General features: G+C 41.9%; 1 protein-coding gene and 1 long non-coding RNA gene across 4 annotated transcripts in view; one reads left to right on the top strand and one right to left on the bottom strand.

Moving 5' to 3' along the window:
• Nucleotides 1-502: 502 nt before the first annotated feature.
• Nucleotides 503-25,608, top strand: part of dgki (diacylglycerol kinase, iota) — a 253,041-nt gene continuing 227,935 nt past the window's right edge. For 2 of the 3 annotated variants that reach the window (XM_043708942.1, XM_043708940.1), the window contains exon 1: nt 504-1,100. In XM_043708942.1, the coding sequence (XP_043564877.1) occupies nt 817-1,100 (284 nt within the window). In that variant the 5' untranslated portion in view covers nt 504-816. Of the gene's footprint in view, nt 1,101-25,608 lie in introns of all 3 variants that reach the window. The other variant, XM_043708943.1, reaches the window with a different exon arrangement.
• Nucleotides 6,941-25,608, bottom strand: part of LOC122559470 — a 22,113-nt gene continuing 3,445 nt past the window's right edge. Inside the window, exons 2-3 of the long non-coding RNA XR_006314430.1 lie at nt 24,980-25,054; nt 6,941-7,099 (exon numbers count right to left, since the gene is read on the bottom strand). This is a non-coding gene — a long non-coding RNA (uncharacterized LOC122559470). The remainder of the gene's footprint in view (nt 7,100-24,979; nt 25,055-25,608) is intronic.

The raw sequence follows: 25,608 nt of genomic DNA, 5'->3' as shown, positions 1-25,608 counted from the left end.
AGCATTGGATGTGGTGCTGGGATCTACGTTTTGCAGCTGGCAGCCTTAATATCTACTATTGGATAATAACAACTGAGCTTACTGTTGCTGGGATGTTGCTATTCCTGTTGGGATGCTGGCTGTTGTTGCTGAGTGCAAGGCTGCTGTAGCCTGCTGATGGTTGCAGTGGATGTTGCTATGGTTTCTATTGCTTGATTGTGTGGGATTCTTGCTGGGTGCTGGGCAAGCTCATTGCTATTAATAACAAAGTGTCTATGGTTCTAGCATTTCTTTTCCCTGATGCTGGTGGGATGGTCCTGATGGAAAGCACCTTGTAACTTCATCTTCACCTCAGTCCAGACACTGCCTCTGTTCTTTGTTTCCTGTCCCTGTCTCTGCCTCCTGGCTCCCTGTCTTCCTGTCCCCCTGTCTTTGCCCCCTGTTCCCATTGTCTGCCCCATGCCCCCCATCTCCCTATATCTGCTCCTATCTCTGCCCCTGTCTCCCTGCCTGTGCCCCCCATCTCCCTATATCTGCTCCTATCTCTGCCCCTGTCTCCCTGCCTGTGCCCCCCATCTCCCTATATCTGCTCCTATCTCTGCCCCTGTCTCCCTGCCTGTGCCCCCCATCTCCCTATATCTGCTCCTATCTCTGCCCCTGTCTCCCTGCCTGTGCCCCCCATCTCCCTATATCTGCTCCTATCTCTGCCCCTGTCTCCCTGCCTGTGCCCCCCATCTCCCTATATCTGCTCCTATCTCTGCCCCCTGTCTCACTGCCTGTGCTCCGTGTTGCCGGAGGAGGAGCAGGGATTCTCCCACAATCCTGTGCCATTAGCTGATGGAAGCTGCGCTTGCAGCGGCCGCTCTGCCCATTGCCTCTGCTCAGTCTCTTGCCGTGGAGCCAGGGCAGTGGCCAGCCGGGATGGAGCGGGGCAGCGGGGCGACTTCTCCGGCGGCCAGCGGGCTGGGGCTGGGGGCCGGCCAGCGGGAGCAAGCAGCAGCGGCCGCCGGCTGGGAGACACCGGAGCCCGGCCACAGCCCTCTCCAGCAGTCGCTGAGCGGGTCCCAGAGTCTGGAGCAGCGGCTGAGTGAAATGGGAATTAGGAAGCAGACATCGTACAGGTGGGTCCGGGGGATGAGAGCTGCTGTCTGAGCTCGGAGTGTTGGAGACTCGGGCTATAACCTTGGCTGGAAAATTAACCAAAACCTGGGCTGAATGCAGCGTTGCAAACCGAGGGCTTGTGGATCCTATCATTGTTTTGTTTTGCAATGAAACTGAACAGTCTATTCATGCAGCAAAAATAAAAGCAGGATATTTGTGACAGCTTGAGGAACAACATTATGCAGGCAATGCTATAGGATTAGGGAGTTCGCCTTTTAAAACATCCATGTCCTGACTGAGGTTCTCTCTGGCCAAATATGTTTTTTAATTTAAATTGCTTGTTTGTGTGGTGGGTAACACTATAAACTTTACTATCCATCCATACCTTCAGCTAAATAACAAATAATTGCCAAAGAGATGATTGTGCTGTTGCACCACCACAGGGTGCTATGGTGCAAGGGCCCTGAAAGAATGAGCTTGGCATTTTGTCTTATTATTTGCCATACATGTCAATTCACCTCGACCTCCAAGCTGTTTGACAACAATTGAGCATTAAATAGGAGCTCACAGTTGAAGGTCCTCTATCAAGTCTCACCATTGCTGTTTACGTGGCAGTGCAGTTCAGGGTAGATCTACAGGGTACACCCTGAGATTTTAATGTATTCTACTACCAGTTAGTCGGTACCTGTACATCCTGTAGCAGGATCAGACTCTGATTGCATTTTGACATTCATTTGGATCCACTGGGAAGGTATTATGCAGTGGCACCTTGACATCTGTAAACCAAACTAAGTGCAGACTGGTTGATTAAAAATGTCAAAAAATGCTTCCTCTGTGTATTGTCTAGTTGGGTACTGAAATGTGTACATTAGAAAGCTTCCAAGTTCAGATCAGATTATAATCCATTCAGTGTGAATCTATGGCAACAGAGGGGCATGGGTGCAATTAATCTCTATTTCATTGGAAATGAGTGTGTGTGTGTGTGTGTGTGTGGGGGGGGGGGGGGGGGGGGGGTGCAACAAGCAATTAGCCAGGGGTTCTGGTCCTAGTAACTGTTTAACTATTCCAAGTCAAAAATGCCCTGGATAAGTACAGGATCAGCATCATTCGTAACTCCCCTGCAGTTGAATAGGTTGTAAAGGGTCTTGGTTGATGCACATATAGTGGCTATTGGACCAAAGTATGCAACGTGACCCAGCAATTGTGTGAAATAAGATTAGGGGAGACAATTTCAAGAGGGGTAGGGCTTGAACAGAAGAGAAATATCTCTGAAATGAAGATGAAGTGAGAAAGGCTTACTCCAGTGAAAGCTAGCCTGCTAACAGTAAGACATCACAAAAGAGCTGATATCCTCTCAAAGTAGCCAAAACATCATACAGCCTGATGGTTTAATTATTGTTATTGAATGAGTCAGAACACGAACCATCAGTTAAAGCATTTCAGCTCCCAGCAAGATATAAAATAATGCATGTAATAAGATGATCTATCCTTCCATTTTTGAGGACTCTAACATACAAGCATTGCATGCTTCACATATTTATAAATATTCATTTCAAGATTTTTTTTCTAATCCAATTATTTGTCGATAGTGCTGTTGTCTCTCCATGACAGAGTCCTCCTACTAAAGCTATTAACAGTCATAGTCACACATGGCTTGGAAATTGTTCAGTGAAGTCATATCTTGCACAAATACTGCACTTACAGAAAAGGGGATTGCAGACTGCAGAGGGTACAGACTGCCACCATTGCTACGTCTCAGATACACCTAAGCCAAGTTGATAGCATATCAACATTTTCAGAGTTGATAGGGTGGCTAGAATGGGACAGTTCAGAACAAGGAGGCATAATTTTAAAACTGGATCAAAGCTGTTAGGGATGAAGTTAGGAAACACTCCTCAAAAGGAGTGGTAAAAATCTAAAATTTCTTCTCCAAAAAGCTGTGGATTCTCATTGGGCATTGTGACTGATAGACTTTTGCTAGGGAAGGGTACAAAGAGTTCCTCAGCTTGTAATTTATATGAGTACATAAGAAATAGGTGCAGGGTTAGGCCTTATGGCCTTGAGTCTATCCATCATGCAGTATGACCTCGGCTAGTCTGCCTGATCTCCAGCTGACCACACTAACCGCACATCCCTCCATTCTTTTAATATCCAAAAGCTCTATCTTGAATATGTTCAATGACTGAGTATCTACAGCTTTCTCAGGTACAGAATTCCAAAGGCTCAAAGCTTTTTGAGAAAATACCTCCTCACCTCAGTTCCAAATGGATGCACCAATCTTCAAAGATTTTGATCTCCAATTATGAATTTCTTAGCCAGAAATAGCTGCCCTGTCAAATCCCATTAGTATTTTATAGGTTTCATCGAGGTCATCTCTGCAGAAAATAAGCTTGGTTAGCACAATCTCTCTTCATAAAACAATTCCCTTATTCCAGGAATTTGTCTAGTAAATTTATGCCTTGTACCCTCAAGAGCAAGTATATCCTTCTTTTGGTCAGGAGCCTAAAATTGTGCACAGTGCTAAGGCCCAGAATGATTGGAGTAAACTTCATCCCTAGTAACCTTTAATACAAAGAGATCAGTGTATATTCCCCCAGTTGTTTACAGTATTTGCATGTTAACTTATTGTGATTCATGTAGAAGTACATCCAGGTCTCTGTGAATGCCAACACTCTTTTGTTTATTATTTAAAAAGTTATTATTCTTTTCTATTTTTCTTATCAAAGTGGATAATGTCACATATCTCGACTGTATATTCCGTCTTCAACAATCTTTCTCAGCCACCTTGCCAGCTATTAACAGCTGAGATCCAACACTGATCCTTATGCTTCCCACTAGTTATAATCTCCCAGAGTGAAACAGCTTCTTTATTCCGATTCTGTTTTCTTTCTGTCAGTCACTCGTCCATCCAAATGCACTGCATCCACCAGTCCCCCTTTATAAAGCTGGTTCATTACAACATCAAAGAATTTTAGCAAAGATGAATTCTCTTTCATAGACTGCACCAAATTCTCACAATCCTATTATGATTTCCTAAATGCCTTTTTATCTCATCCATAACAATGGTAGAGTCTATTATTTGTCTTCCTACTGATGTCAGGCTAACTGATCTATAATTCTCTGTTTCCTCTCTTTCTGGAAGAGTGGTTTTGCTCTAAACCACAGGTACCATTCCAGAGAATTTGAGAAGTTCAAAACCAGCACATCCACTACTTCTACAGCCATCTGTTTTTAAAATTCTTGAATGTGGACCATCATGTCCGAGCCATTTGTTGACTTTTAGTCCTGTCGGTATCCAGTATTACTTCTTTATGAATACTCAATACTTTAATCTCCTTGTTCTCTCTACTTTGTTCTCCACTACTTCCAGATTTGTGTCTTCCACAAAGTATTTACTTAACAGTTCTGCCATTTCCTTATTTCTCATTATAATTTCCACTGTCTGCCTTTACTTTCCTTAGTTCTCTTCATTTTATATACTTATAGAAAATGGTAAAATCTCTTCTTTTCAGTCTCCTGCTACGTTCTATTTTCTCTTCAATAGGTTCTTGGTCGTCTTTTGCTGAATTATGTAATGACAATATTATCAGCCACTTTCTTTAGTCTGATGCTATCTTTATCTTCTTTTAATTAGCTATGTTTGGATCCTTTAAAAGATGAACTATCTTGAATTAAGTTAGGATATCTTCTGTACTTTCAGATACTCAGAAACAAGCCATGAGAGCAATAAATATTATGTTGCAGAGAGAAGTAAAATAAGACTACCCAGAGCTGATGTAACTTTTGCAGAGGTCACCAGTCACATGTCTGAAAGCTATTTGTTGATACTCCTTGACAGACCAGTTTCTACCCCGATATAATCCTTGATAATTTGAGAATAAAGGTGTTGAAAATAGTGGTAATAAAGTGGAAGTCGGGTTGTCAGCTTAGTTGGCTAGATGGCTAAAAGTATGGTGCAGAATAATGCCAATAGCATGGTTTGATCTCTGTGCTGAAAATGGGTCACTGGATTCAAAATGTAAACAGGTTTCTCTTCACGGATGCTGCCAGACTTGCTGAGTTTCTCCAGCAATTGATTTTTTTTTAGATTAGATTACTTACTGTGTGGAAACAGGCCCTTCGGCCCAACAAGTCCACACCGACCCGCCGAAGCGCAACCCACCCATACTCCTACATTTACCCCTTACCTAACACTACGGGCAATTTAGCATGGCCAATTCACCTGACCTGCACATCTTTGGACTGTGGGAGGAAACCGGAGCACCCGGAGGAAACCCACGCAGACACGGGGAGAACGTGCAAACTCCACACAGTCGTGTCGCCTGAGGCGGGAAATGAACCCGGGTCTCTGGCGCTGTGAGGCAGCAGTGCTAACCACTGTGCCACCGTGCCGCCCATATGTGTTCAATCCCCATACTGGCTGAGGTAGTCCTTGAGCCCTACCTTGTCCCGTAATGGGGTATTATGGCATGATACATGATTGGACAATGGTACATAGAGAGAGAGAGACAGAGAGAGAGAGAATGGTGAAAAATCGGTGAGTGGAGCAAAAATACATTTTTTGATAAGTGTTTGACCTGTTGTAGCATTGGCTTTAATTTCTCAATTGAGGATACTGATATACGGCTGTTCTTTACAGAGTTGTTTTTGTCCAAATATGTTCCTTGGGCACATCGAGACCCAGTTGGAGACTGGGTTCTGCTAATTGAGGCTTTGAGTTACTGAGGTGTTACCAGAGGGGACAAGATTAGATATTTCAATCAATTTCAACCCTAGTGGCAGTCCATTGCATGTATTTAAATTCTGGATCCAATATGTTACAGTTGATAAACGCAGAATTTCATGCAGGCATAGGTCTCAAAAGCAGATACTGGCAAGTGGGAGGAAGAGGAGAAATTGGCTGTGTTGTTTTACTGAGTGGAATGAATTACTATAACAATAACAAAGAAACAAACTGCAGCCTAGAAGAAACTATGATTAAGGCGGGACTTCATTGATGCATGTCAAATATTGACTTTTACAGATCTTTGTAAAGGGTGTCAGAAAAGAAATTTGTGAAACATAACTCTGGAACTGGTACTGGAAATGGTTCTTTATTCAAATGTTTACTAACCTTTGTGCAAACAAGGAATGATAGACATGAACACTGGAGTACAATGGTAGATGAGTTAACACGCTGGAGGGGTGGACTTTGCTACAATTCAAATTCTGTGCTGACAGATTAAGACAGTCATGATGGACTTGGCTGAAATGGACAGGTTTATCTCATCTTGATTTGTCTTACAATGTTTGACTATAAGTCACAGGCATACCGCCTGTAGTGCAGCTTTTTTTGGTATCCCCCTTGTTCAGTGGGAGGACCATCTGGATTTGAAGAGTGACTCAGTAGAACTTCCTGCTCAGACTCATGTCAGCAGCTTGGCACAAGGTTGCGGAAACATTAACACTTCATTCACACGTTGGCCGTTGGGTGCTCAGTGCTCAGCTGTTTGATCAGTTTCTTCCAGCTCATAGTACAAAACTAAATTCCCAGAGCTTGGTTCAAAAAACATCCTCTCAGTTGATTATTGTATATATTACACTGGCCCAAATATTTAACATCAAAACATTTTCTGTAACTGTTTGACGTCAAAATGAGGAACATTAGCACGAATAGTTGACTTTTCAAATGCAAACATAAGGATAATGACCAAGATGCTTGGTCAACATTTAGCCAGGATGTCCTGTTATGAACAGTGCTATGCAAATGCAAGTATTTCTTTCAATGTTTGATCCCTCACTGCATCCAATAACTACTGTCAGCATATTTTTGTTCAAATCAATCATTGACAATTTTACTGTCACTTTTTGCAGAGAGACACAACACCAAAGGGACTCTGAAACTTGCAGTTCCCTTCAAGGTAGAAAATAAAAACCCTGTGATTGGAGAGTAGAATGGAACAATGAGATGGGAGGAAGGCAACTAGCAAAGCTGTAAGAAGGTGCTCATAGCTCGGTCGAGGGTCTTGAGTGGAAGTTCCTGTTAAAATCAGAAAGGTTACTGCATCAGGGACAAATAGCGTCTAAAGTCAGAAGGCACAGTACTGACATACTGACTCCGCAGCATGGTGGCCTGAGTCAGTAGTTTCTCATTATAAAGTGGCCTCAGCACATAAAAGACTTTCCAGTTCTGCACATTTTAATGATCATTGGTAGTTGTTAACTAATCTGAGGTACGCTACAAGTTGTTTAAAAAAAATACAACTTTCCAGCTATGTTTTTTAATTCATACGCAAATGTTACAAATCTAAATATTCCTTCCCTGCAGGAATAGAATGAAAATAGTAATGTAGGGTTTACAATGTCTTTGCGCAGCTCAGAAGTAATCTTTTCCATTGATGCATGAAAATTTCCTGAAATTATGCAGGAATATTTCCTCAAAGCTACATATCTCACCTGGAGTACTTTCACTGGGCATGAAATGGACTGATATCTCAATTCTTCAGGTTACTCTGTGCAAATATTTACGGAGAATAACATTTCAAGTTTGTATGATCAAACATATACTGTGCAGAAGGAGGCTATTTGACCCATCATGTTGCTGCAAGCTCTTTATAAGAGCAACTCAGTTAATTCCACTCCAATCCCTTCATGTAGCTCTATTTTTTTTTCAAATCTCTTCAGGTGCTTATGCAGTCTCCTTTTAAACTCCACAGTTAAATACTTTAAGACAATGCATTAGAGCGTAATCAATTGCTGTTTATGGAAGGTTTATTCTTGACTCCCTGTTGTTTATTTTAAAAATCACCTTAACATGGCTCCTCTGGTTCTAGAACCTTACACCCATTGGTTTCTACCAATTTATGCTGATTTAATGCCTTGTGGTTTTGAACACTTTTCAAAATGCCTCTCACTTTACTCTTCTCACAGATGAAGACGACAAGCTTCTTCAACCTTTTCATGTAGCTGAAGTCCCTCATCCCTAGAACTATTCTCAAAAAAAAAATCTATTTTGCTAAAGCCTTCAAGTGTGGTGCCAAGAACTGGCCACAGTGCACCATCTGAGGTTGTACCAATGTTTTGAAAGGTTTATAGCTTCCTTGCTCTTGCATCCAAACGGACAGAACTTTATCAGCGATACCCTGCAGTCAGAGATTGGCCAACAGCTCATTATTACACCAGCACCACTGGAATGGTAGTAACTGCTAGAAACACAAGCAGTCCCAATGGGTCATAAAGTGCCAGAGCCCCAGGACACAGGGATATTCAGGGCCTTTCAACAAGGTGAAGGGAGGCAGAGGTGCTTGGGGGAGGGTTTGTGTGTACATCTGACTTGAAGGGTAATGAGGAGACGTAAACATTTTATGGGAGGGAGGTGTTTGGTGTGGTGCACCCAATTTCAATGAGGATCATTATTTCAAGTTAGCTACTAACCACACCCTTAAGTCATCATATGATCTATAATATTATGGGCTAAATGCTGGGAAATGGGCCTCATTCAGATTGAGACATCTGGTCGGCATGGATGAGGTGGACAGAAGAGTCTGTTTCTGTGCTGTATAAATCTGTGACGGTATTGTGGAGACTTGGATATCACACAGGGGCAGGAATAGTTGTTGGATGTTTAGATGTTTCAAAAGGAATAGGGAGGGAGGTCAAAGAGGTGGGAGACTGGCATTGCTAATCAGGGATAGTTTCACAGCTACAGAAAGTAGGGGTTATCAAGGAGGGTTTGTCTACTGAGTCAGTATGGGTGAAAATCAGAAACAAGAAAGGAGCAGTCACTTTATTGGGAGTTTTCTATAGACTACCACCCCCCGCCACCAATAGCAACAGAGACATGGAGGAGCAGATTGGAAGGCAAATTTTGGAAAGGTGCAGAAGTTACAGGGTTATTGTCATGGGTGACTTCAACTTCCCTGATATTGATTGGAACCTCCTGAGTGGAAATAGTTTGGATGGAGCAGATTTTGTCAGGTGTGTCCAGGAAGAATTCCTGACTCAATATGTAGATAGGCTGACTAGCGGGGAGGCCATGTTGGATTGGTTGCTTGGTAACAAACCAGGTCAGGTGTCAGATCTCTCGGTGGGAGAGCATTTTGATGATAGTGATCACAACTCCCTGACCTTTACTCACTCTCCACTTGAGTAGTATTAGATGATTGGAGTGTGGCAAATGTTATTCCCTTGTTCAAGAAAGGGAGTAGGGATATTTTACACACTAGTCAGTCTTATACTGGTGGTGGGCAAATTATTAGAGAGGGTTCTGCAAGACAGGATTTATGATTATTTGGAAAAGCATGTTTGATTAGAGATAGTCAGCATGGCTTTGTGAGGGGAGGGTCATGCCTCACAAACCTTACTAAATTCTTTGAAGATGTGACAAAACACATTGATGAAGGTAGAGCAGTGGATGTGGTGTACATAGATTTTGGCAAGGTGTTTGATAAGGTTCCCCATGTTAGGCTTATTCAGAAAGTAAGGAGGCATGGGATATAGGGAAATTTGGCTACCTGGATACAGAATTAGCTGGCCCATAGAAGACAGAGGGTGGTAGTAGATGGAAAGTATTCAGCTTGGAGCTCGGTGACCAGTGTTGTTCTACAGGGATCGGTTCTGGGACCTCTGCTCTTTGTGATTTTTATAAATGACTTGGATGAGGAAGTGGAAGGGTGGGTTAGTAAGTTTGCCAATGACACAAAATTTGGTGGAGTTGTCGATAGTGTGGAGGGCTGTTGTAGGTTGCAATGAGACATTGACAAGATGCAAAGCTGGGCTGAGAAGTGGCAGATGGAGTTCAATCTGGAAAAGTGTGAAGTGATTAATTTTGGAAGGTATAATTTGAATGCAGATTACAGGGTTAAAAACCAGATTCTTGTCAGTGTGGAGGAACAGCGGGATCTTGGGTCCACGTCCATAGATCGCTCAAAGTTGCCACCCAAGTTGATAGGGTTGTTAAGAAGGTGTATAATGTGTTGGCCTTAATTAGCCGGGGGATTGAGTTTAAGAATTGCAAGGTTATGCTGCAGCTCTATAAAGCCCTGCTGGTAGACCACACTTGGAATACTGTGTTCAGTTCTGGTTGCCTCATTATAGGAAGGATGTGGAAGCTTTAGAGGGGGTGCAGAGGAGATTAACCAGGATGCTGGCTACAGTAGAGGGCATGTCTTCTGAAGAAAGGTTGAGGGAGCTAGGGCTTTTCTCATTGGAGCAAAGAAGGATGAGAGATGACTTGATAGAGCTGTACAAGAGGTTGAGAGGCATAGAGTGGATAGCCAGAGACTTTTTTCCCAGGCAGAAATAGCTATCATGAGGGGGCATAATTTTCATAGAATCCCTACACAATGGAAACAAGTCCACACCGAATCTCCAAAGAGTAACCGACCCAGACCCATTCCCCTACCCTATTAATCTACATTTACCCCTGAATGTTCTATGTTCTCTTATCACTGGCAGTTTCCTATTTAGTCAAATGTTAAACCTTTTTTTTTAAGGCCACAAGCACAAGATTTTATTTGGGGAAAGTTGTGGAAAAGAACCGGCATTATTCATGAGGTAACAAAAGTGGGGAAATCATTCATTTTGCTGCAGAAAATGGGAAACCTTCGTTTTACTGCATTCAGAGGGAGACAATTATTTTAACTGCAAGAAAATGTGAAATGATCCCCAGCATGCAGCACAGATTTCTAGCATTACTGATGAACAGATTTCCCTGCTTTAAAAAAAAAGGAAAAGAAAGCATCTTCGCTCTGCCACACTGTTTAAAAGGTTCAAGACAAGGAAAATTAAACAGAAGTAAAGAGGTCACAGCAGTTTGGAAATACAGCAGAATTTAAAAGCTTTAAAGTAGGGTTTTCCAATCGTTTGAGTTTAAATTTGATTAATTAATTACATCTTTTTTCCACCACTCTTTTTGCTTTAGCATCAGAGCTACAAAGAGAAAATGACTTGACCCCAAGTCCTGATCACCAGGGAAATAGAAGGAACAGGGGCTAAGTTAAGGAGTTGGGAGCTTAGAACCTTCTTAGAAGGGGGCATACTCAAAGCTGTCCTCAGCAGGATCACTAGGAAGTAGGGATCAGAAATGGGCTACTTTCCAACCGGAGTTTTCCACCTCACCAGCCAACTTTGTGGGCAGGTTTTGCAAGGGCAGGAGGAGGAGGAAGAGGAGGATAAAGAATGGGAGGATGAGTGTTTGGGTGATTCATTCTCATTCCTCTACTCCCTCATCCACACACCGCACCTGACATTGGCTTACCACTCATCCTTCCACATATTTACTCATCACTCATTCACTCACTTCACTCACTCACCCAGCCAATCCCTCAAGCACCCACTCCACCCCTATAACCCCATCACCACACATTGACCCACTTATCCAGTCATGTGTGCACTTATCCAGTCATGTGTGCACTCCCCACCCCCAACAATCCTCTACTTTCCACCCACTTATTTACATATCTACCTCCCAAGTCATCCTTCTGTCAAACGCCATAAAGCACTCACTCACTCATCTAACGCTCACTCACTCATTCCCCAGTCACTCAATCACGCAACCCCCAGTCACTCATTTACCTGCTCTCCCTGTCACTCACGCACCCTCCCCTAAAGTCACTCACAGGCTCAATCACTTCCTCACTCACCTTCCCACATCGATACGTGCTCACTCACTCAAACAAACAGCTCCAGTCAAATCCACTCACAATCCTCAGTCGCTCACCCACTCATTCTCTCAACATCACCCACCCATGCCCTACTGTTACTCACCCACTCACTTATCCACTTGCCTTAACCCTCCACTCACCCAATCACTCAGCTATCTCCCCAGTCACACACAGTTCCACCATTGCTACCCCTACTGATGCTCTGCCCCACTCTCTCACCCTCCACTTCCTGCTGCCTCACTTCCAGATGATGTACTGACATAACAGTGTCAGAGCAAGAAAAATCCTTTCTCATACAAAGAAGTCAATGAGATAATGGCACCAGCATTAAAACAAAACACTCAGTACACTCCTAATGGAAACTGGTGATCCAAAAAACTCCAGTTATATCAATGGACATTTCATTAAATTTAAGCGTGATGCAGCAGTGAGTGCCATTGTTTTATCAGATTGAATAGTATGACTGCAGAAACAGTTACAGTTGTTAGAGATGGAACTACATGATCCAGATGACATAACTCTTAAGATTAAAGATATGCTACAAACAACTTTGCATCACACAGAGAGCTGAGAATGTATACATGATTACAATCAATATTTGTCATTCTTGAGCCTGCATAATATCTTGATCTCAACAACCTTGTGATAACAGGTGGTGTTCAACTTGTTCCAAGAGACAGTGAAAAGGTCAAGAGATACATTTATGTCCAGTCCAATTAAACAGAAACCAGTCAGGGAACAACTGGTCCAGGAACAAACTGCCTCCATTCAACCTGTGAAGAGGCAAGTGGTATCAGGGTTTCATTGGGCTTCCTTGACTTATCATGGAACTTGAAATGGGAAGAACAAATCTACTGAGATTACCTATGATGGTTAATGAGAATTGGTTCATACCATTAATAGGAATGATACCTGTGACTTCACAGGAGTGGTGGAAATGTTTTTCATTTACATCTCACTGAAGAACTTTTGGATTGCTGAACTAAGCAAAGTTTGTCGTTATTTGCTGCTGCTCACAAAGCGAATGAGCAGTCTAACCCACTTGAGGACATTGAGGAATTTTTAACTGAAGTTGTTCAGAGAACAAGACTGTCCGTAGAACAAATTGTTACAGCAAATTTGGATTTAATATCAGATGATGAACAAACACAAGTTCAAGAAAAACAATTCAATTTTTCATCTCCAAAACCAGGATTACCAGCATCAGTGCTGAGTAACTAACATTCCTCCCTTGCATGACCAGTGGAAAAATGTCTGTGCATTTGTACAATAAGCATGGAGGGTGTCCAACAGAAACAACAACTTCAGAGAAAGTTTACATTCTTCAATACAGATTGAAGACAGAGACTTGCTGATATAAAATGAAGATTAGCTGCATACAACTTCATGGAAGTTTGACCAACATGAGCGGCTTCAGAACAAAAAGAAGAAATTCCCTGGTTCAGAAATCCCCAATACTGCAAAGAAAAAAGTACTTGATTCCAATGATCACCCTTCTTCTATGAAAGGTTTCACCAATGATGTTATGGGACAACTATCTGAATCAACAGGCAAGAGTTACTCAATAAGAGACATCCAGAAAATTTAGGGTTCTCTACATAAGGATAAGATACCAGCTACACTTGGGTGAGCAAGAACAACCTCGGTCAGGAATATCCAAGAGATAAAATTTCCTCTAGCGGAGAAACACCTTACAGATCACATAAGGTCAAGATCAGAATGGAAGTCAACAGTCCTCAGGCCAAAGACTTACTAATCTTCCAAGTTTAAAGAGAATATGTTCGTAAAGAATTATGAAACATCCAAAGGTCTTGAATTTGTAAAGTCAGAGACTTGAGGGATGATGGAGTAGTAGTAAATATAACTACATATATGAATGTACAAATATTACCAGTTGGGAAGTAACCTTGGTAGAGATGTTGTGTAAGGTAATGGTTCTGAAAAGGTTAATGTTGGAGACTGTAATAAGCTTCGATGATGGTGACATATAATCTTGGATGGCAAAATTGGAAAATAGCTCTGGATTTGAGGAGAATGGTGTGTCATCTATGTCATCCAATGGTCTTAGTAACAAGGATTCCTGATGTTTTGGGCATAAGCCCATCATCGATTCTCCTGCTCCTCAGATGCTGCCTGATCTGCTGTGCTTTTCCAGCACTACACTTTTTGACTCCGATCCCCAACAACTGCAGTCCTCACTTTCTCCTAGTCTTAGTAACAATGTCTAATTAGATAATGTAACTTCTGTGAACTATCATGTAATGAACTACATCTTGTAATTTAAGAAGAGAATTTTCTTGTTAAGACTCACTAGTGGTTGTTCCTCCACTAATGTAAGCCAAATAGGATCACAGACCCAACCAAGGAGAGGGGAATGGTTGTACATTCAGACACCACATCCAACTGCCTGCTACTAATGTGTAATCCACACCCTACTACACTTGGTATAATGCATTGCCAGATACGGAGAACTGATATTAATGAACTTCGATCGGTTAGTTAACAGGAAACAGTAAATAGGCATAAATGAGTCATTTTTGAATTCACAAGATTTGATGATTTAAGTAGCTGAGGAATCAATGTTGAGAAGTCAAATATCTACAATTCAAATCAATGACTTAGATGAATGGATCAAAACGTATGGTTGCTAAACTTGTTGATGACAAACAATCAATGGGAAAGTATGTTGTGAAGATGACAAAGGAGTTTACAAAGGGATATACATGGGTTAGGTTAAGTATGTGGGCAGAAATCTGGCAAATATAGAATAATGTGACAAAATCTGACCTTGTCCATTTCAACAGGAAGATTAGAAAAGCAATATATTATTTAAATTCAGAGAAATTACAGAACTCTGAGGTACAGAGGTATCTGAGGGCCCTGGTACATGAATCCCTAAGGGTTGGTATGTAGGTACAGCAAGTGATTAGCAAGGTGAGTGGAAAGTTGTCATTTATTGCAAAGGGAATGTAATATAAAAGTAGGGATGTTCTCAACACAGCTGTATTGAGCAATGCAGTAACTATGTTTGGAGTACTGCATTCAGTTTTGGTCTCCTTGTGTAAGGAAGGATGTAAGTTCATCAGAACAAGTGGGAAAGATTCACTTAGCTGATAATTGGGACATTGGGGTTGGTTATCTTTATGAGGAAAGGTTGAACATGCTAGTTCTGGATCCATTGGAATTTAGAAGTATGAGAGGTGGTTTTATTGATACAAATGAGATCCTGAGGGAACTTGACATAATGGTTGCTGAAAGCAAGTTTCCCTTTCTGGGGAAAAGAGTTAAGATCTAGAGGACACAATTTAAAAATAAGGGGTTGCCCATTTAAAATGGACATGAGCAGAAATCTTTTCTCTCAGAGGATTTTGAGTCTTTGGAACTCTCTTTGCCAGAAGAGGTAGAGACAAAGTCACTGAAGGTGCTTACCTCAGAGGTACATTGATTCTTGACTAACAGGTAGGTAAGAAAGTGGACTTGAGACCGTAATCACATCAGCTCTTATCTTAGTAAATGGTGGATAAAGCTTGAAGGGGGCCAAATGGCCTACTCCTGCTACTAATTTGTCTATTTGCATGAGATAATTGTTATTGATATCTATGATTAATATTAATAATCTGCTAGATATGTGTAACTGGTACTAATGAACACCTAGATGCCTATTACAGATATGAATATGAATATATGAAATTGGGATGAGAGTAGGATTTTTGGTCCTTCAAATCTGCTCCACTTTTGAACAAGATCATGACCTACCTTCCATCTCATATCTACTTCTCTCACCATCCCTATTCTCTAGCCATTAGCAAATCCTCAGTTGATGCTAAAGTAGCATTAGTTTTTGTAATAACCTTCTTGTGTGGCACTCTATTGAATGAAAATCCAAAAGTCCTATATCCATTGGTGCCTCAATATCCATCCTTCTAGTTATATCCTCAAAAAACTCTCAAAAGATCTATCAAACATTTCTCTTTTCACAGGTCAGTGTTGATTTTTCTTAAGCTTATACAACTTTCTAAGTGCTCTGTTATATCATCCCTAGTGACAAACGCTAGCATTTTGCCTACTACTGGTGTTTGGCTACCATGCCTATAGCTCTGTTTTCTCTCTTCGTCCTTTCTTAAATATCAGGATTAAGTTTGCAACAATCCAATCCTTAGGAGCTATTTTAGAATCGAATAAACTCTGAAGGATCAAAATCAACCAATCTACTACCTGTATATACATTTTTAAAACTCTAGGATGCTAGGGTCAAGTCCAGGGAATTTGTCACCATTAAGTCCTTCTAATTTCTAATACCCTTTTGCACAGGAGCCCTTCATCAGGAATCCTGATGAAGGGCTCCTGCCGAAATGTCGATTTTCCTGCTCCTCAGATGCTGCCTGACCTGCTGTGCTTTTCCAGCACCACTCTAATCTTGACCCTGCTTAACTATATGATCTGCCAGTAATGCTCACAAGACAAAGCTTTTCACTGTAGAATAAGAAATATTCCACATGACAATAAATTCAATTCAATTCAGTTTAGGGTAATAATCCACAAGTTATTACTTTTGGATTCTGCTTTTTATTGGACAATAACTTCACAGATTTCATTTTTCCGAGTTCTACATGTCATTGGTTTCTGTGTAGATCATGCAAACTGGATACTCCCTCTCCAACTAAGAAACTCAAATATCTGTGACTGATATTAGTGAACTCTGAAATGTGGAACCATTGAATTGCCACATCACAGAGGCCTATTTGACCCATCTTATCCGTACTGGCCCTCCGAGGAAGGAATTCACATACCACCGTATCCATCCACTTCCCACATCCCTGCACAGTCATCCCCTTCAGATATTTACACGACGTAGAACATTTCAGCACATAGGTGGACACTCTGCCCATCATGTCTGCACCAGTGAAAATAAACCATTTTTTATTCTCTTGCATGTGGTCCATAACATCAGTAAAATCGACGTTTCGGGCAAAAGCCCTTCATCCGGAATACAGGCAGAGTGCCTGAAGGGTGGAGAGATAAATGAGAGGAGGGAGGGGGTGGGGAGAAAGTAGCATAGAGTACAATAGGTGAGTGGGGGAGGGGGGCTTTTGCCCGAAATGTCGATTTTACTGCTCCTCTGATGTTTCCTGAACTGCTGTGCTCTTCCAGCACCACTAATCCAGAATCTGGTTTCCAGCACATGCAATCATTGTTTTTACCTCGTTGATTTTAACCCTACTGCAAATCCTCTTGCAAAGATGCCTGCCATGAAGACGTTTTCCTCCTCTCTCTACAAGAATCTCAGGGACTCCCTCTCCCACTGCAACTCCCAGGTCATTTCCTCTGCCCTGAAGCTTTTCAACCATGTCCTGAAACAGACTATCCACTCCACCCTCCTCTCTGACCTATCACCTTCACCCCCTTCCCCCTCTCACCTATTGTACTCTATGCTACTTTCTCCCCACCCTCTTCTCATTTATCTCTCCACCCTTCAGGCACTCTGCCTGTATTCCTGATGAAGGGCCTTTGCCAGAAATGTCGATTTTACTGCTCCTCAGATGCTGCCTGAACTGCTGTGCTCTTCCAGCACCACTAATCCAGAATCCATAACATCAGGGTTTATGAGACTTCAAGTACCTGTCCAGCCACTATTTTTCAATGAATTGAGGGTTTCTGCTTCCCCTGAACTGTCAGGCAGTGTGTTTCAGGCCTCTGTCAGTCTGGCTGAAAGACAAACACTCATCTCTTCTCTAATACTTCTACCAATCACTTTAAATCGATGTTCCCTCGTTACTGACCCCTCTGCTAATGGAAATATGTCCTTCGCATGCACTTTATCCAGGCCCTTCACATATCATATCTGTGGTTGATATTAATCATCCAGACAGGTAGTTCTGGTTGTTAGTAATAATCAGCTAGATGTTTTCCCCAAACATAACAGATTGTGGAATATTTCTTATTGATAGTAATGCAGTCCCAGGTATCTGTTATTGTTCTGTAAGGCACTCCTAAATGCTGATCACAACATATACCTTCCCGTTTATCTGTGATGGATAGAACTAAAATCTTATCCTAGTCAATATTTCTGGAGACGACTTTCAGTATCCCCTTCACTACATGTGCAAACATGGTGTCCACCTACCAATAAAAGACCTGCTAGTCTTATAGAAAATGAATGGGACCCTGGCAAAATGATCCAAATCAAAGATGGAGTAAGTCCTTTGGAGTCAAGATTCATACCAATTTAACTGAAACTATGCTGCATATAGAGCGAAATGGAAACAAATGAAGCTAAAAGTAATTAATTGTGGTGCAAATCAAGAGGAAGTTGGAGATAAAATAAATCAAATTATGTGTGGGAAGAAGGATGGATTCCTCATACTCCTTTCAAGTATGAAGATGGGCACAGATGAACATATCCCAAATTAAAATAGTCATAATGGGAGTTGTGTACTCTAGTCTTCCACAGTATTATCATGTCTGCTTCTCTCCCCCAGAAAACATAGACTTTGATTAGTCATGTAAGGAAAGCTGGAAACAAAGCAGGAAAATCTCCTCTGATCCATCATATATAACAAATCGTGTTTGAGGCTTTTAATCAGATGGCTTAGTAGTGCCGGTGTTGGATTGGGATGGACAAGGTCAGAAGTAACAAGACACCAGGTTATAGTCCAACATGTTTATTTGAAATCACAAGCTTTCGGAGCATTGCTCACTTCACCTGATTGAAGTTGTGAGACTTCTGACCTTATCGATAGATGGTTAGCTTCTTTTGAATAAAGTCTGTTTGATAAGCTATATATCCTACTCATATTCCCACTGTTCTTAGAATATCAAGTATGAGAAGGCTGCTCCTTGTATCCCTGTCAATGAAATAACATTGATGCTGAGGTCTGGATAAACATACATTGGTAGAATAGAAACAAAAACAGAAATTCTGTGAAAAACACAGCAGGTCTGACAGCATCTGTGGAAAGAAAACAGAGTTAATGTTTTGGGTCCAATGATCCTTCTTCAGAACTGGACTCGAAACATTAACTCTGCTTTCTCTCCACAGATGCTGCCAGACCTGCTGTGTTTTTCCAGATATTTCTGTTTTTGTTCCAGAATCTGCAGTTCTGTTTTTTTTTTAAACTTGGTTGAACAGATGCAGTTTACCCAGGTCTGAATATCCATGCTGATACAGGTTGAATGTAAGTGATGGTGTTTGTGCACTATTAGAATATGTGTGCAGCAATGAATTTCTTGTAGATAATCACAGTGATATAACAGCCTTGGTAAACAGCTGGCTGGGGGACAATGGCACCTTTCCTCTCCTACCAGGCCATACTTCCAACAATTTGCCTTGCTTAAGCTATTGCACTGGCAAGTGTAGACCCCACCTTGAAATCCTAGTTTGTGTCTTTACGAATCTTTCTGTCCTTTAAATATCCTACCTTGTTTTACTCTCATACCTCTTTTTTTTTTGAGTGCATCCAAGTTTCTCACATTTTTAATGTTTCTTTTTCATCAGCCTCTGCACCAAGTCTCTTCTCACCATCTATGCTGTTAACGTCCAACCCAGCTCATCATACTCACCTCTCTCAGCTTCCTGCTCTGATCCAAGTTCTTCACAGTCCTTCTTTCACACAAGATCCATCCAAGCTCACCCACCCACACTTAGTCATCCCCACAAACCTGTCATTTCCCATGGATTACCCAGACTAACAGAGAAGGCTGATCACTTCCCTTGTGCCTACTCCCTCTCATATTCCTATTTCTTGCAGTTCCATTCTTTGAGAAAGATTGCCTTTAAATCTCTTAGCACCAGACTTTCAAATTATCAATTAAGTCTTTGGTCCTTTATGCATCATGACAATTCACAATATGCAGCTACTAAACAGATCACACCCTTCTCCACACTTGATCCACTCACCCCAATTAAAAATCATTACTCTCCCATCCTTTGGTCATTCTTCCTTCTGTGGTCCTTATTTCATTCCTTATATCCAAAAAGTGAGCAATCTTGAGCATTTACAGTGGATAAAGGACTGAACCATTTATCACTGGATTTGGTGGGACTATGTATAGCATGATCAAGTCCTGCTCTTCTTGGTTAAAATGGCTCACTATTTAAAGATCATCCTAGATTACAGATGAAACCTTGGCTTCTTCAAATATCCTCCGGTGCCTCCACCACAACACTAGTAACAACTAAAAAGAGCTCAAGCTTTTTGTTGTCAAAGAAAGATTGAAACTTAGAAAAATCAGATGCAGTTCAGCTTTCGCTGTCAATTCCTCCCTTTCTCCAAACATATCCCATTACTCACATCCTGGACTCTTCTTTCCCTAGGTTCTAACCCATCTCACTGTTTATGTTAATCTTGTCCATGAAACACAACTCTTTCTCCTCAATTCTATTCCATCATTGATCACCCAACTTAATTTTCTATCTCCCACAGTTGTAAATTATGTTAAGGATTTCCTCTCTTCCTTTACTGCTCCCTGCCTTAAAATCTGCATCACCCTTCACCCCTTCCTTGACCACTCTGTCCTTGAAGGTGCAGCTCCATCTCCAACTTCCTGTTCCTGTCTTATTCCCATCAACATGATGTCTTCTTCCAAATCTGAGCCTATCTTTCCCACAATTCCATGTCTGAATCCCTCCAAATCATGTTTGTCCCACCTTAGTACTGAAAGATGTTCTTATTAAAGTCACAAGTAAAATTTTATGACTGATTATGGTATAGTATTATTCATCTTTTTTCAGAGATTTATCTTTAAGATTGGCAATCCTAATTTAACTTTTCTTGTCCTGGGTCAGTCTTTCCTTTCCTGGTTCCATTCTTATCTATCGGATCACATCCAGAGATTGCCTGCTGGGCTCTCTTCCCACTCCTGCTCTGTTAACTGCTACTTCAGAGAATTTTACTAAAGCACCTATCTTCAGCCCTTTCCATTCCTCATCTGCATGCAGCCTTTCAACAGATTCTGAAATCGATAAACGTTCCTTAGGTTAGCAGGCAGTGACAAGTGGGATATGACAATAATTAGCACTTGAGCCACAGCTATTCACAATCAATCAGTTTTAATGATTCAGATATGGGGACTAAATACAATATTTTCAAGTTTGCTGGGAAGGTGAGTTTTGAGGAGGATTTAAAAGGGCTTCAAGGAAATCTAGACACAGCATAGTTTTGGCTGTACAGGACTCGATGGCCCAATTCCATGATTCCAGACAGGCTATGTGAGAGGACAAGAGCATGAATATGGCATATGATGTGGAAAAATATGAAATTAACCACTTTATAGGAAAAACAAAAAGTATTTTTTTTTAAATGGCAAAAGAATGGGAAGATGTTGATGTCCAAAGGGACCTGGGTGTCCTTATTAATGAGCCACTTAAAGCTAGCAACAGGTGAAATGGACAGGAAGATAAACAGTATTGTAAAAGGAGTGAAGCAGGGTAAAGCTGTCTTGCTGAAATTATATAGAGATTTGACAAGACCATACCAGGAGTATGGTGTACAGTATTAATCTCCTTAACTGAGAAATGAATTACCTGTTATAAACAGAGTGCAATGATAGTGGATTCTAGAGACGCTAGGATTGTCCAAGGAGGAGGGATTGAGGAGAATGGGTGTGTATTTGCTTGAGATAAGAATAAAAAGTGATCTTCTAGAAATTTGCAGCGTTCTTATATGTCTTGACAGGGTAGATCAGTAATGCAAACCCTAGCAAAGGGGACAGAGTCTCAGAACCTAAGAGATGAGATGACAAGGGATTTCTTTACTCATGTGGTAAATCTTTGGAGGGCTACAGAAACTCAGTTATTGAATTAGTTCAAGACAGTGAGTGATAGACCTTGATATTAATGACATCATCAGGTGTGGAGCTGATGCAATAAGTGGCATTGAGGTAAAAGGTTAGCCACAATTTAACTGAATGGCACAGCAGACCCAATTTGCCAAATGGCCTATTTCTGCTCTTATTTCCTATGTTCCTATGAATGCACAATGTCAGATTCCAAATTAATTCTGAAGTTAGCTTTACTCAACACTCCCTAGCTTAATCTCTATACTGGCTTTGATTTGTCATACTCCTTATGACATCCAGTACTCATTGAGGAGAAATGTCCTCCAGTTATATATTGGGAAGATTGAAGCCATTGTTTTTGATCCCTAACACAAACACTGATCCCTAGGCATGAAGTTCTATCTTGCTTCCTGACAGCTATGAAACTGGCACTACTCTTCGACCCAGACCACTCACAACATGTATTACAATGATCCTGAGATGTCAATACAGTTGTCAGCTTTGTGCAGTTTGACTGGAGGACAGGGGTTTTCCTAATTGGACCCTGTAGGTTAAGAGAAAGCAGGAGAACAGCAGCCTGCATGGAGGCAAGACTGACAAAGGCTGTGAGGGCTTGGTGTGGGGTAGACAGAATGGAAGATTGAGGTGGAAAGTGGTATGAAGAGCACAAGGAATAAAGTGGCAAGGGCCTGGCATTCTGAGTGTGGTGGAAACAGTGTACCAAAGTCAGAACATCAGTGGTCTGTAATGGCAATATCTACAATGTCCAAATATGGCTGAACTCTGGGTTCTCAAATATTTGTTCATATGGTTAGTGGCTAGGCTAGCATGCATGGCCATTCCTAATTGCCCTTGAACACAGTGATGAGTCACTTCCTTGAAGCACTGTGATCCATGTGATGTAAGGACACCATGCTCCTGTTAGGAAGGAGTTTCAAGATGTCATAATTGCTCCTTTCACCACCATGCGGAGTAGCATTTTCCAAACCAGTGCCCACATCTTCTTGCTCGACAAAAGTAGCAGATACCAAGGACCACCTCCTTCTCCACCACTACCACTACACCTGCAAGCTTTTACTGTCGCACCAGCCTGATTTGGGAATATAAATCACTGTTGCTTCAGTCACAGAGTTAAAGTCCTGGAAATCCCTAGCAACCTTGTGGGTGTACCTACAAAGTGGCATTCATCACCAAGGATAACTAGGGATGGATGGTAAATGCTGACTCAGCATTCACCAACAACATATACCTCAACAGCAGAGGACCCAGATTACACACGAATCATTCTTCCAGTCACAGTCACCAACCATTGCACTTTGCTTCCTGGCAATTCAGGCCCTCAGCTCCTTCCTCTCCAATAGACCCCCTCAGTTCCCCCTCCACCAATACCCTCCTCTGTCTTGCCAAACTAGTCCTCATGCTTAATAACTTTTCCTTTAACTCCTCCCATTTCCTCTAAATCCAGGGGGTGGCCATGGGCACTCTGATGGGCCCCAGCTACGCCTGCCTCTTTGTCAGCCACATTGAACAGGCACTGTGCCCAACTCTTCCACTGTTACATCAATGACTGCATTGGTGCAGTGTCCTGAACCCAGGCTGAACTGGAGATGTTCATCAACCTTGCCCACTACTTCCACCCCACCCTCAAATTCACTTGGCCCATCTCAGACACCTCCCTCCACTTTCTTGACCTCTCTGTTTCCACCTCGGGTGATACTCTCCAGATTGACATTTACTATAAATCCACAAACTCTCACGACTACATGGACTACACCTCCTCCCACCTAGTATCCCGCAAGAACTCCATCCCATTCTCCCACTGCATCATCCTTAAATACTTCCACCAACTCCAACTAGACCCCACCACCCCTCCCCATCTCTCTGTGCCTTCCGCAAGGACAGTTCTCTTCGCCAAACTTTGGTTTGCGCCATTCTCCCCACCAACAATACCCCCCCCAAACCTCTTGGTACCTTACCCTGCAACCGGATAAGATGTAAATCCTGCCGTACACCACCCCCTCACCTCCATCCAGAGCCCCAAACAGTCCATCCAGGTGAGGCAGAGATTCACCTGCCTCTCCTCCAACCTAGTTTACTGTATCAGGTGCTCCCGATGTGGTCTTCTCTATTATTGTCGTTACACCCAAAATGTCGACTTCTCCACCTCCTGATGCTGCCTGGCTTGCTGTGTTCTTCCAGCCTCCTGCCTGTCTACCTTGGATTCCAACATCTGCAGTTTTTTTTTTCTCTAATGAGTTTGAATGGCCCCCAGATCCTTCAGCTTTTTGTTTTCTAACCAGCCTACCTTATACAAAACCTGTATAAGCTTTGGTCAGATGCCTGTACACCACATTAACAACACTCCCCCCAATCACGATACATTATCTGTCTCAGAAGATGGACATGGTTCAGGTTGTATATCACTATGTCAGTGCTGTGGCTGTAGAGACTGATTGAATGGCAGTTTCAACCACATTAAGCACTGTGCCCAATGTCAATTGACCTTTGTCTTTTCCTTTCTGAGTGACCCTTTTCTGCAATTGATTTCTTTTCGTTCACTGACTTTTCCATGCAATTTTCTGATCACTATTGACTGGAGTGCCAAAAGACAAGTGAAGGCTTACTATGCAGCAGCTGATCTTGGTCAACCTGAAGTCTTGCTTGCAGACATTCTTGCAGAGCAGATATGAGCAATCTGTTGGTTGTGTGCTGATAGCAAGTTCACTAAAACATACAAACTTTCCTTAAATCTATGTACTGTCCTTCATTAATCCTCATGAATGCATACATTCATGATCCCTGTATTGACCAGTAACTTCTAAAAATATATTGGAACTTTGACTTGATCAACAAGCTTCAAGAAAAGTTTTCTATTGTAACAAACAAGTTAAATGTAACATTTAAACATGAGAACATTAGTTAGCTAATAAGGCAACTATAGAAAAAGGTAACCCTCATCAGTGCTTTTACAGACCTGCAGACTCCAGACTACATATGCATAAATAACACTCCACAGGATCACAGTCTTCACAGTAATGCCCACAACTACTCCCAGGTTCCAACGGGTTCCCACATTCTAGTTTCAATTAACTGTAACATCATGTAATCATCAAAATGCACTTCATTCAATCGGAGAGCTTTCACACCAGTGGCAAGGCTGACGAGAGTAAACCTTGGAGTATTTAGACAACCATAGGAGGTTTCTTTGACCATAGACTATATTCACTGAAGTAACTCAGGATATGTTGCTTTCTCCTTCTGCTAAAGATTCTAGCTGCAGACTTCAAAGTCATCATGCTCTCCCTCCGTATCCTGTCCTTTGCAGCTTTTGCCTGTGTCTTCAGCTCTGAAACTCAATCATTTTGATAGCCTCCAACCTACCCCAAAACCATCCCCTCCACCACCCATTCCCGTGTTAACTAAGCCACATAAACTTGTTTTTGGGTAGATCCCAAATCACAACTCTTCATTTCTTTTACCTTGAGAACTGGCAATGCTGTAAAACTGAAAGAAAAGGATGAATTGCTGAGGAAATTCAGAAGGTCTGCCAGCATCTGTAGAGAGAGCAAATACTTAATGTTAATAAGTTTTCAGTAAGTAAAGGGGGAATTCAAAAAATGATTTAACCTATACACTGTTAATGGAGGGGTGAGGATAGGAGGAGCAAGTAGAACAGATGATAAAGACAAAAAGGGAGAGCAATAGTGGTAGAGAGGAGATATATATGGATATACGTATTAATGACAGAAAATGGTTAGCTCTGTGGAGGGGAATGCCATGCAAAGGCATTGGGAAGATTGGGGGTGGGAGACCGGGAAGGGGTGTAATCAAATGAAGGACAGCTCATAGGTTGAATTTGTTGTATTCAATGTGGAGTGAACATAGAACATAGAAGAATACAGCGCAGTACAGGCCCTTCGGCCCTCGATGTTGCGCCGATCCAAGCCCATCTAACCTACACTAGCCCACTATCCTCCATATGCGTATCCAATGCCCGCTTAAATGCCCATAATGAGGGAGAGTCCACCACTGCTACTGGCAGGGCATTCCATGAACTCACGACACGCTGAGTAAAGAACCTACCCCTAACATCTGCCCTATACCTACC

This window comes from Chiloscyllium plagiosum, chromosome 19 (genome assembly GCF_004010195.1).
Source record: "Chiloscyllium plagiosum isolate BGI_BamShark_2017 chromosome 19, ASM401019v2, whole genome shotgun sequence".
Taxonomy (NCBI): Eukaryota; Metazoa; Chordata; class Chondrichthyes; order Orectolobiformes; family Hemiscylliidae; genus Chiloscyllium; species Chiloscyllium plagiosum.
This window is presented reverse-complemented; position numbering and strand designations above follow the sequence as displayed.